Raw genomic sequence first — 12,589 nt, forward strand, 5'->3', positions numbered from 1 at the left:
AAAATTGTGAACCTGCCTTTAAGTATGTTTTACATTTATTAAGTTTATTATTGTTTTAATTATTATATTCCGCTGACACTGTGCTTGCAAACACAAGCAGCTCCAGACACAATGAACTCTGCAATGTTTGTTCACTGAACGTATATGTTGTTTATTCTTCAGAAAAAGCAATCGAGCGTGATTCACTCGAGCAGCCTCCAAAGCAAACGAGGGATAGGAAGATGGCATCCACCGACCAGCCTGATCCACCAACACAGGTCTACATTTACGAAACTATGACAATTACGTCTTTGTGTCCAGACATGACAGTGCACTCTGATGATGTGCTTATAGTTCGTGACCCTTAAATGACCATTTGTGTCAGTTAGCTAGTATTCAGCCAGCGGAGGTTAGCATGCTCGCTAGTTAGCATGCTAGCTAGCTCTTGAGCCGTTTCAAAAGTTGGATCTCAGACATGGTCGTGTTGATAAGTGGACGCGAAGGGCCAGGCTGACGTTCTTGTGCTTTACCACATGTTGCCGAAACTTACGTGGCTTGCTTAATTTACCCCTGCTAGCTATTTACCATTACCAAGTGTACGTCCATCCATCTGACCGTGTAGCACTGCCTCTGTCTTATTATGTGCAGTTAATGATAGGATGCGGAAAGGTCACTGTTAGCCAAACAAGCCCTGGTGGTTTGTATAAGGCTCTTAGCTGTCATTGTGCTGGTTGAAATAGCCGACAAGCTGCATCGATCATTGCGAGAAACATATGTTACTGGAAAGTTGTGGCTCATACATTTCACCAGGGACAATTTCATCAAGCATTTTATACCACCAATAAGCAGTTGCTGCACGGGATAAAATGTGCTTAGTATTACTGCAAAAGTTAAACATTGAAAGGAAGAGTTTATGTCCACAGACATAAATCCACAGACCGATGGAGCAGGAGAGCAAATGAAGTAACATAATGGAGTGGATTAATGATGTCATGCATGCTAACATTTACAAAACTATTACTTATAATTAATCAACTAATGTATTAGCAACAGCCAGATCCTGTATGCGCATTATTCCAGATAATATCTTGCTATTTCCGTTATTACACAGCAGTATATTGAGCAGAGGAAGTCTAAACAAATTAAATGCAAAAGGCTGATTTCCTCTTTATTATTTAGACTTTATTCCTCCATCTATATACTGTACCTATTTATGTTAATTCAGCAAAGTATTCAGGAAATGTTAATGACAGAGAATGTATTGTACTTTACATCAATGCCAGACTGACAAGTTGGTCAGCTTTTTAAAAATATATTAAAATGTTCATGTTTTATCTTTTTTAGTGTAGTTTGTTTCATCAGCATAAATCTGTTGTGGTAATGCTTTATTTTAGAGTTCCTTCAGTTTTGTATAAATTTCCTGGAAATTTTCTGAGCAATTTGCAAGTATTTAACAGGTATTTTTTTTTCAGGACATTTTACAGAAATGGTGGTGCAGGCTGGTACAAATTATAAGAAAAATGGGGGAAAAAAGTGTTAAATTTGTTTAGTGTAGCTGTGTTTTTAAGAAACAGCCTAATATGCTGCTAATATATTGTATGACACTCAAACTGCATACTGAAAATTATGTTTTTTTCTGTCAAAGAAATGTTGAGAATATAATTTATTAAGAATTTATGCAAATGAAGAACTACATGTAAAAATGCTGTGAATATTGAGTATAAAATATATTGAGTGTGTAAAATGTCCTAAAAACTATTAAATACCTTCACATTTCTTAAAAAATGTCCAGGAAAGTAGTATAAAATTAAAAGACATGTTACCCCTCTATAGATAGATATTTTCTCACTGTAAATAAAACTGCTGCGTTCAACAACCACAGCCTCTGTCATCCAGTAGATGGCACTCTAATACAAGTGTTTGTATATCTTCTCAGCCTGGACTTCCACCTGGGCATGATGCAGCAGCTCCCCCCAGAGAATCACTGGTAAGGATTCAGTATTTAATACAAATTATTTGACAATGAAATCACAAAAGAATTTAATGTCTATTTGTTGTGAGTGTGTATTAGACATAGAATGCAGGTTAGATAATTAATTTAATCTCATGCAATTGAGAAAACCATGTTTTGATGAATACTTTCTCACAAATGGTTGAAATAAATTTCAGATATTAATAATTATGCTGCATGCCATGATTCTTAACGGCATACTATCAATTGAGTAAAAAAGTGTGTAAGTTTGAAAGACTTAAGCGGCTGATGTTAAAAGTCAACTCTCTTCCTCTGACAGAGTGCTAAACAGTGAATTCAGCTGCTGTTGTATTTTCAAAGAATGAAAATCTGCACTCTCTTGGCAATTGATGGTGCACAGATATTGTGTTTTTTATGATGCAGTGACTTAAACATAGTTGTTTTCATCCTTTTTTTTTTTTTTTTAAATCAACAAACAACTTTTCCTCAGCTAATCAGATGATACTACACATTCCCCAGATAGATCAAGTGTTAAAGGCTTCCAATTAGCAGCCAGTCATTTAAGCACCACACTGATGATGTCCCCAAGCCCATAATGAGAGAGTACTTCAAGTTTCTTGTCTGTGGAGAGTAAAAGGCATGCAGAAATGTCTATTTTAGCAGTCATAATGGTTTCACTGTTGCTTTAATCATTTTTAGCATAAAACTTTCACCAAATACCTTTGTCTCTTAGTTTAGCCCATTGATTTTCAGTCTGGGTCATGACCCACAATTGGGTCCAGGAATATTTTTTAGCTGTTTCGCCAATAGTCAGTAGTCTTCAACAGAAAAATGATAAACATGTTTTTGTCAACTATAGACTGTCTCAGTCACGTCCTGAGCCCTGCAACCCTCCCACAACTACCCACAACTTTAATAATTACTTTTAAAGGAAGTTTTCTTACTCATTCATGAAGTTGTACTCTTTTAATGTCATGACATGTGTAAATATAGCTTCATCGCTTCATCACAGTAGTTATACATATGAAGTCGTAAGTTATAGAAATACGATGAAATAAAGCTTTTGTATCAGTTGAATAAAGTTTTTGCCCCCTGCTTTAATCCAGGCTCCTCAGAGTAGAGAACTTAAGTAAAATGGCTCTGAAAAAAGTTTTGCAAGTAGCCTGCTATGCAAACTTGAGTCTTCATAAGGATTTAGGATGTGAATACATGCAAAGCCAATAACTTTTAATGTCAATAAACATCAGTTACCTTTCACTAACATGTAAAGGAAAGTGTTCATAAGACAGGCTCGGCCCAAGTGATGACAACACTTAAAACCAGGAGCATATCGTTGCCTAGTGGGACGGCGCACATCACATATACATTCACTGTCCTTGTATGGGCACAGCATCCAGGTTAGAGGAGTGCTCTGTTGTTCAGCCTACATGTCTCAATGTCATTCACCACCATTCACTCTTCATCCTCCCCCCATCATCCCTTCATGCCAAGGCTAATTTAATCCTGGGGTTATTGATTGTGGGAGCATTCTCCCAGGCTTTCTTTCAATTTACTTCAATTTCATCATCCCAGTGCGCTTCAAGACTGCCTCCTCAAAAAGGGAAGAAATTCTTGTTATGAGGGTCCTGATTCGAGACTGGTTGACAAGTCCCCCCCCACCACCACCACCTTCACTTCCAACCCCTTTTCTCCTTTCTCTTTTTGATGAGCTGCTCTTTCCCAGTTAAGTGGATTATTACAGTAGGGATAATTCTTGTCACATGGCATTATTTGGATGAGGTGAATAATTGAAATTTGTGTCTGAAAGGATTTTATCTGGATGAGAGGAAAGGGAGTGCTGGCAGGGTTGGGAGGGCACAGAAAAAGAGAGAGAGAGAGAGAGGGAGAGAGAGCACATACACGTTTGTATAACATTTATGTGCACATGTGCATGTCAGACAAGCCAGTGTGTCAGGCTGGGGACACCAGTCATGTTAAGAGGTTCTGACTCACCTCGCCCAGATCAGCAGGCCCTGGCACACTGCACAGTGTGGGCTCTCCTCTGTGGCAAGAGGGCCCAGCTCAGGGGTTGGTGCCACAGCCTCTGCCACCATCCAGGCCAGAGGGGCAGGTCTGGACCTGCAGTTAGATAGAAAAAAAAAAAAAAAAAAAAAAAAAACGGGTGGGAGAGACTGTGTGAGTGTGCGTTCCATGGTTGACTGGTATACCAGTCGCTGCCAGCCGCTGCTGTTGCCTCTGGCGCTGCTCTTTGCTCGCTCTCACCCCTGCTTGCCTCGTCTCCGTCTACAACCCCCTTCCCCCCTCCCACCTTCCACTCATCGGTGCCATGGCCATTATCCCTGCCAGTCTCTTGCTGGTGTCTCCCTAGTATTTGTGCTCACTCTCCCTGCAGTGACACCCTGTGCTCACCACTCGTCTCTTCCTATCACTCTGTCCTCGCTGCCTTCAAATCCACCCAAACACATCACAACAATAATTATATGCGTACAAATCCCTTTTATCACATAATAAATAAAAAGTAAAAAAAGTCAGATCTGAAATCAGCATTATATCTACAGTATATTGTAATATGACACTAGATATTGGATTAGAGATACTTTATTTGACTGTTGTGAATAAAATAAAAAATAAAATACCTGCTCGGCCATCATATCCACGTTACTATTTTTTCTCCTCTCAGAAATTATATACTAGTAGTTTAGATGAAAACAGTTTGAAAGAACAGTCATTAACAAGATATCCTGACATTGTCGATATTACAATACTGGATCAAACTGTTGTGATATTTGATATTTTGAAGATACACGTTAATTTGTGAGTTGCACCAAATTGTGTGTGTGCTGCTATCAGGCTAACTTATCTTAACTTATTGAGTCAGTCAAACAGAGTCAGTTTGTCTCTAGTTTTGTCTGAAAAAAAAAAAAAAAGGAAAAACCTCTGCCACTTAATGAGAAACTTTTTGTTGCTGCTATATGAAGGGAGGGCCGAGTGTCCGCATGACATGTCTGCGTGCAGCTGATCTACAGGAGAGTTGAAGTCATTTTACTCTCACCGGCCCCAAATGAAAAAGTATATATTTGTGTATGAGGATGCAAGTGTACGGTTTATGTGAACAGGAGATGCATCTGTACCAACCTCTTGTATGTGGATGTGGGCATATGTAATGTAAACTGAGTTTGAGGAGTGTGTGTGTGTGTGTGTGTGTTTAGGTTTGGGGGTTTTAGTACAGCAGAGGGAGGGTGGTAATGGGAGGGGGAAAAAAAGAATCGTAAGAAGAATATCCCGGTCTCACAGCAACTTCAAAAGCTCCCCTTCCCCAGGATATTAAGCAACTATGATGAAAAATTTAGCAAGCGTTAAATAAGCTGCTTTGAAGTGATCTGTTTTGGCTCAGCAGTCTCCAAATTTCCGTAGCCCCTCTGCAATAGCCATCATACTATAGAGGGAGAGAGAGAGAGGGGGGCGGGAGGGGGGGGCGGGGGGGGGGAGGGAAGGAACAGCGTGTTAAGTGCAGGAGTTGTGGGGGACCTGGCTGGATGGCAGAACAGTAATCATTGAAGGCACCAACACTGCTACTGTACCCTTTTGTCTCTCTCTGGGTCTTTTTCTCCTCATTTCACCTCTCCCTCTCTCCCTGACAGCTTTTCTGCTGATCTCTGTGAGTCGCAGGCGGACAGATGTTGCTCATATGTTAGCTCTGAAAAGAGAATTTTTTTTTTCTTTTTTTTTTTTCACTTAAGCGTGGGTGAAACAGAAATGTAACACAGTTGTGATACCAGGAAGTCAGAGGTTACTCTCGGGTCTTGACTCAGTTATTTTTTGCTCTGAACTATCCCCCCCCCCCCCCCCCCCCCCCCCCCGGAACATGTGCTTGTTGAAAGATGTGTCTTTTTAACAGCAATCTATCCTGCCTGTGTGTGTGTGTGTGTTTTCTTCACCGGATTATATGACTTGCACAATTTAAAAAAAAAAAAAAAAAACCCAAAAAACAAACAAAAAAAAACAGAACATATTTTTAAGTGATTTGAAGGTTTTTTTTTTCATTTTCACCATCATAAAGCAAAAATAACAAGAAGTTAATCTCTTATTTGATCATTCACATTTCAATTCATTTCACATTCATCACTTTTAAAACCATTATTTTAATTTTTGAGGACTCCAGGTTTCAACACGCTCCGAATTAATTATTGGGGCAGAATAAGAAATGGGAGCCAGTAATGAGTCTGGTATGGTAACTCCATTCTGTCAAGAAACTAGGCTACCATTTAGTTAGTCAAGGGAACCTTCTCTGAGATTTTCCTTTTTTCCTCTTTGCTCATTACTTTAATTGTAATTGTAATCCTTTATTGGAGCTGTCTGCAGTAAAGGAGAGTTATGGTCCAAGTGGGGGCGCGAGCCATAGAGATATTTCATGATTATTGGAGAAGACGGTCACTAGGTGGCAGCCACTAGTCCGGCCTTGCTGTAATTACTGGGTGGGAAGTGATGGTGTGAGAAACTGTGTGTGTGTGTGTGTGTGTGTGTGTGTGTGTGCATGCGAGGGTGTGTGAGGAGAGATTTCTCAGATTCTAACACATTCCTTGAAAGAGAAAAGTCGAATAAATCTGATCACCTGCCATCTTACAGTCAATAGATTCTGTATCCTGTCACGTTGACTGTAAACATGTTTCACGCTCTGCAGCAGCACAGAATAAATGTGTGTGTGTGTGTGTGTGTGTGTGTGTGTGTGTGTGTGTGTGGGGGGGGGGAAGCATCGATCTTCATATTTTCGTGGTTAATTTCAGAAAAAGTAAACTCATTCTGGATGTTATCTGAAAACTGCAAGTGCACAGTGCGGCCTAATGTGGAGCGATGTAAGATATGGAGATGAAATGGCATCATTCTGATGTTATTTTACTTCACCATGGTTGTACATGTGAAACAGTTTCAGACCACAGTTTTGTTTCAGTGGTCGCACTGATATTTTCTCTTTGGAAAGAATAAAAGCTCAATTCTCTATTTCTCAGCGCAGCACTCATTGTGCATCATGCGCTGTTTGTTTCGGTGGTTAATGATACAGGAAGGGCCCTCCATTTTATTGTTGCTGTGTTGCACTTTTCTCCCCTCCTCGCTCAACCCGGCAGCCAGCCTCCTTAGAGGACTCTGTATGAATTCTCACTGTCATGTCCAAGGACGAGTGGCGCAGGGTCAGCTAATTGCTTTTATGATTATGATTTCACGTCAGATTTATCGTGCATGCTCGGAGCACATCTTCCAGGTCCTGCCGACGTTGCTGGCTTTGGATGGTAGTGGTGGTGGTGGTGGTGGGGGGGGTGGGGGGGGGTGGGGGGGGGATGAGTTTACAGCTTCTGGCTGTGACTTCTTGTTTAAGTGCGGGTCACACTTTTTGACTCATTAGAGTTGAACGCAAAGGGGGTGAATCACACAAGCTTTTCCTGTAAAAGCCTCTGTTTTTCTGTGTCAGTAACTGTAGCTGTTTTTCTCATATTTGGCCACAAAAGAGCATTTCTGTACTTTGTCTTCAACATGTGCTAAAGTTTGGAGGTCATGAGTGAGGAATGACACAGACAAGGATTTTTGGTTTTTCTGTCTTTTGAACTTTTTATGAGCCATAAATCTCTCATCTTCGTTTCTGTTAGCAGATGAAATCATTATGCTTATTCCCCTCATAGTATGCCAGAATTATCAGTTGACTTCTTTTTGATGTTGGTGACTTTTTCTTCTGATGGTTCCACCCACCTCTTTGAAAATCATGAGCACAGATGAGTCCAACCCATTTTATAAATTTTATTTATTTTGTGGTTTCTGCCTCATGTGCTGAGCCGGACTCAGATCTGCGTTGCCAACACAGACAATAGTGTTTTTTTTTTTTTATCTTGACGTTTTTGATGAAAGCATTGAAAATCCTTTAATTTACTGTAAAGTTTATTGTATATGAAGAAGAAGCTGTTGTCACTTTATGTCAATAATTCACATATTTTATGAAGATAGCGCTCGGTGTCATGACCGGTGGCGCTTGATTTGTTGCAGTAATTTGACCTCACTCTGACCTTCCTGGCTGGGCCGCAGTGTGACTAGTGACAGATGCAGCCTGGGAATATGGTTTGGATAGTTTTCCAATGCTCAGAAGAATGTTGAAGCTAGTTTTACGCAAAGTTCATTTTGGAGACGTATGTAAAGTCTGTGATTAAGCTGAATTCAATAAACTTTAATGAATGCTTAGGACTTTATTTGTAGGGTTTTTTCGTCTCAGCAAGCATATTAATGTAAGCAGCATGGTAACAGAGCTGTAATTTCTTATTCTCCCACAATTTAGTGAACTGTCATAATATGTTTACTTAAGAAATGATAGAAATACGACACCAGTTTAATTACAGCGTAGTCATTTTGCTTCAATATACTTGGGAAATTGGCCTTATTGAGCTGAGCTTCCCTTATACTCTATTCTGCTTTGTAATTACTTCAGCTTGATTTATCATCTTTTCTTTGTGTTTATGGTTGTAAACTGCTCGACTGAGTAACTTGGTCTGAGAGTGGCTTGTCTCCTTGCAGCAAGGCTAGAAATCTCCCGATGAATCTGAGATGTCTCCGCTGTCAAGACTGCTCACATCGCTCTCAGCCTCCAATGTCACTTTCAAGGCATAATTACACAAGTTGTGTTGATTAGTATGAGAAGCAATTACGCCGGCTTTCCGCTGTAAATGGAGAATGTGATGGCTCTTGATTGACAGGAAGCATCCTAGCTTTAATAAGTAAATGACTATGGTAATTCAGGTACTGAGACCCTTTGATTTGTCAGCATCTTTTTATTTTTTTGTGATGTCCTCTGATTTTAATGAACATGAATTTGATTGAATCCCCCATTCATTTCCCCCTGTCCCCGCACCCGTCTGTCTGTCTCTCTACAACCTGACCAGTAAGTGATCTTGCGTGGGAGTCATATGTTTAACACTTTCTGAGCTGAGACCATCCTAAAAAACAACCCTGCTTCTGATGCTGACTTCTTTTTCCAACCCCAAATGAATCCAGTGTATAAAAATAATAATAATAATAATAATGATAAAAAAAGAAATAAACGAACACCCTGCAATTTTGACACACCATTCAAAATGCTTTTTAGCATATCATGCTTTCACAAGTATGGAAATCAGAGGAAAATTATTTGTAATTGACACTTTGGGGAACATTTTTTTCTCCTTTTATCTGGCTTCCCAGTAAGTTATTAGCTGTTAATTTGTCGGCAAGCTCCCCTACAGCGCCAGATATTTGTTCAAATGCTGGGATCCCCTTAGTGCATTTGTAACTACACTTCTGAAAATGCTGCCCTGTCTAATTATGTAATATAATACTGCCTTTTAGGCAAGTTTATTTTAATTGAATAATATTAGTTCTAGCTAAGGGTAAGCTATTAAAACAGCAATACTTAAGAGCTCTCTATGCTATATAAAATACACAGTGTTGTACTCTAAAATGCAGCAAAGATAACATCTGCAGTTTACTCATTTAAAAAATACAACAGGCTTATAAATCTAAAGCTTTTATACTAAGATATGTGTATTTTAGATATTTGAATAAGGGCCAAACATTTAAATAATGCTGAAATTTGATTGGCCCAGCCCTCAATCTCATATTTCTTTCTTTGTTAACCACAGTTGGCCTAATCAAGTAATTCCCTGTTTGTCTTAGTAACCCCCTATAGAGTCATACATGCATAAATATAATAAAATAATTTGCTCTTGCACTCCCTAGCCCAGCTGTAATTTATATGGATTGAATGAGTGCTGCATTGTGGAAAAGCACGAGTGGACCAAATGCTCGTTTGTCACCTCTAATAAATGTTGGAATGTAAATTATGAAGTTATGCTTCAGATGTAAATGCACTTTATTCCAGTCCTTTAATGTAAACAGCCCACTCCAATACATTAAGGGGTGGGGGGAGGGCAGAAGGGGGTTTAGACTTGGAATTTTGACTGTTTTCACAATCAATAATAAACACAAAAGAGCCTAGATGGGCAACGTTATAACATATCTGAAGTCGCGTTCATAAATTATTGCATGAAAGCAGGCTTGTACACCAAAAATGTAAATACATTAATGTTATTAATAATGTAGTGACTAATAGTTCTATCAAGACTGTAATAGCAGTTTAATGGAATATGACAGCAAGAATGTATTACACTTCTTACATTTAGACGGGACCTCACATGACATTTATCAGGGATTTCTGAAATCATTTTTTTGATTATTTTGTTAAGTTAATTGCTTCTTTTCCCCCCAACGTCTTCTCTGGGAGAGGGGCAAAAACTGGTAATGGATATTAATTAATATGTGTCGGTTTTCTGGGTTTGATTAAAAATAATGAAAGCAAAATGCTAATGGGATTTCAGACTTTCTCAGTGTGTGGCGCCCTGAGATTGTGGCTTTATCTGGGGAATCTGAAAAAAAAGAGATAGTGGGCTATACTCTCTTGGCTAAAATGAAAGTGACAAAATGCAGAAACTGAGATAAATCATCTTAAAACCCTCTAAAATAGAGCACATCAGCCAAACAATTGCACTCTAATTAGCCTAACTTTAGAAGTATGATACAGCAGTTTATTGACAGTAAACTGTTTTCTGTGTGTAATAATGAGAAGTTGAGCCTCGCTCGGTATTCATCTCCGCCTCTCAGCATGACGTTGTCCTCACCTGCGACTGAAGGAGTTTTTTTTTTTTTGAATGAAAGAAACACTTGAATCATTTCTGACAAGTTGCTGTCTTGGCAAGTTGTTTTTCCAGCTACTGTGATGTGTTTCTGATATATGGTTCTTTGCCAGAGTGACAATGTATGGACTTGTTTTTCTGAAAGGTTACAGAGCTTAGATATGTTTTTTTCAAGGTGGATTTTTTTTGGCCTTTCATTTAAATGAAAGCGCCCTGATGCATCTTTAAAATTGAGCTACACTTGACTTGGCACAGGTTATAGCAGCCTTCATCTATAGTCCACTACAGTCAGCATGAAGAAACCGTTGCCAAGACTTCTTTGTGTCTGTATGCAGTCTTCAGCAAAAACAGGACTTTTAAAAGCTATCATTAAGGTGGGGCACAAGTGTAGACCAGCAGTGAAACAGAGGCTGGCACAGTAAAAAAGCAACCGTAGCCACTGGCACAACTGACAATTATCCAACACCTGGACTGGCTTCCCTCCCTGGCATGTACGTCAAGACTGTCGACTTCTTGTTAATGCAGTTATTAACAGGAAGATTGCATTTGTTTTCCTTTGCGGCTCTCCTGGCACTAGTACTTTGCTTTCTCTTTGATTAAAATAGTAGGTGGATGGATGCATTTCAGCTCCGTCGTGAACATCAAAAGAAGGAGTGAGAATGAGATGATAGAGGTTGAATAAATGCAAGAAAGACTGAGGCTTTTCTGCCCTTTTCCGGATCGTGTTTTCATTGGAATTTAGGGATTTTAAGGAAGGTATTGGTGGCCCGCAACGCTGTGGAAAGAGTGAGCACTCTTTGGTTGTCCTCAAATATGACTCCGTGTCAGATTTTTGTTGATATCTCCCCTTATAAGTCACTGTTTTTGTCAGTTACTATGTGATTCGCCTCCTATCCGTCCTTCCTCACTTCTACAGGACTACGTCATGGTTTTTTTTCCCCTTTCCATACCGTGTAGAAAGTGGTTTTAGGTATCATGGGGACGAGAAAAGGGGAAGTGAAGGGGCTTCGTCAAACGCCCTGTACTTTTGAAACGCAGAGAGTGGCATTGTCATGTGTTTTCTGTGTCAAGGTCGACAGAAAATGTCAGAACAGGTGCGTGTCTGCTGCTGAGCTGCTTGCCAACTCAGCCCCTTTGCTGTAACACGCCACCCTGTGTGACATTATAGTGCTTCACTGTAGGTTGTCTCCTCTCCTCATTCTTTTGGAGGAGCCGAGTAAAACATGTATTTTTTTCCCCTCCATCACCACGTGATTCGATGTAGACTTTAGATGGGTGTTGACGCCTTAACTTTGACCACTGCCTCTTGATTGTCACATAGTCACGAAAAGTATGGGTGCTGTGCAGCAGTGACGTGCAACATTCCTATCTGATTACTCCTGTTTTTTTGTGTGTGTTTCGATATGAATAACTCTTCCAATTTAAGGAGACATAAATCATTTTGAGGGAGGAAAACCTGTTTCTATAGATTCATTATCTGTCTTGGCCTTCCCTGAAAAAATACCGTACAATTAGTTCTTTGTTGCGAAACACTTGTTTTTACAGTATTATATATTTTTCGTCTTGTGAGAAATTTGGCAGAGATAATATATATATATAAATATATATATTTTAGAAAACATCATAATCTGACATCCAAACGCATGAAGTTTGAATTAAGCCTGGTGAATGCAACTAAATAAGAGTAAGTGTGCTGATTTCACTGTCACGTACATTCATATACTTTGACAATTTTCATTAAGCAAACATGCTGCAAAACCTGAAAATTCTGTCTGAACTTCCCAGAATAGGTGGATCATGCTTGGGTGTGTCATGAATAAACCACACGTCAAATAAGTTTTTCAGTTTGTGACATTTTAATAACAGTGAAATCTCTAGCGTTAAATCCCACTGGTTCAGAAAGCTTGAAATGAAGAATTATTATTCGATCTGACTG

At 39.4% G+C, this 12,589-nt stretch overlaps 1 protein-coding gene across 2 annotated transcripts in view; it reads left to right on the forward strand.

The window, feature by feature from the left end:
- The first annotated feature begins 150 nt into the window (after positions 1–150).
- Positions 151–12,589, forward strand: part of pex14 (peroxisomal biogenesis factor 14) — a 46,388-nt gene continuing 33,949 nt past the window's right edge. For both annotated transcript variants that reach the window (XM_044352134.1, XM_044352133.1), the window contains exons 1-2: positions 151–257; positions 1,916–1,966. In XM_044352134.1, coding sequence (XP_044208069.1) covers positions 222–257; positions 1,916–1,966 — 87 coding nt within the window. In that variant the 5' untranslated portion in view covers positions 151–221. The remainder of the gene's footprint in view (positions 258–1,915; positions 1,967–12,589) is intronic.

The sequence above is a fragment of the Thunnus albacares genome, chromosome 5 (genome assembly GCF_914725855.1).
Source record: "Thunnus albacares chromosome 5, fThuAlb1.1, whole genome shotgun sequence".
Classification (NCBI taxonomy): Eukaryota; Metazoa; Chordata; class Actinopteri; order Scombriformes; family Scombridae; genus Thunnus; species Thunnus albacares.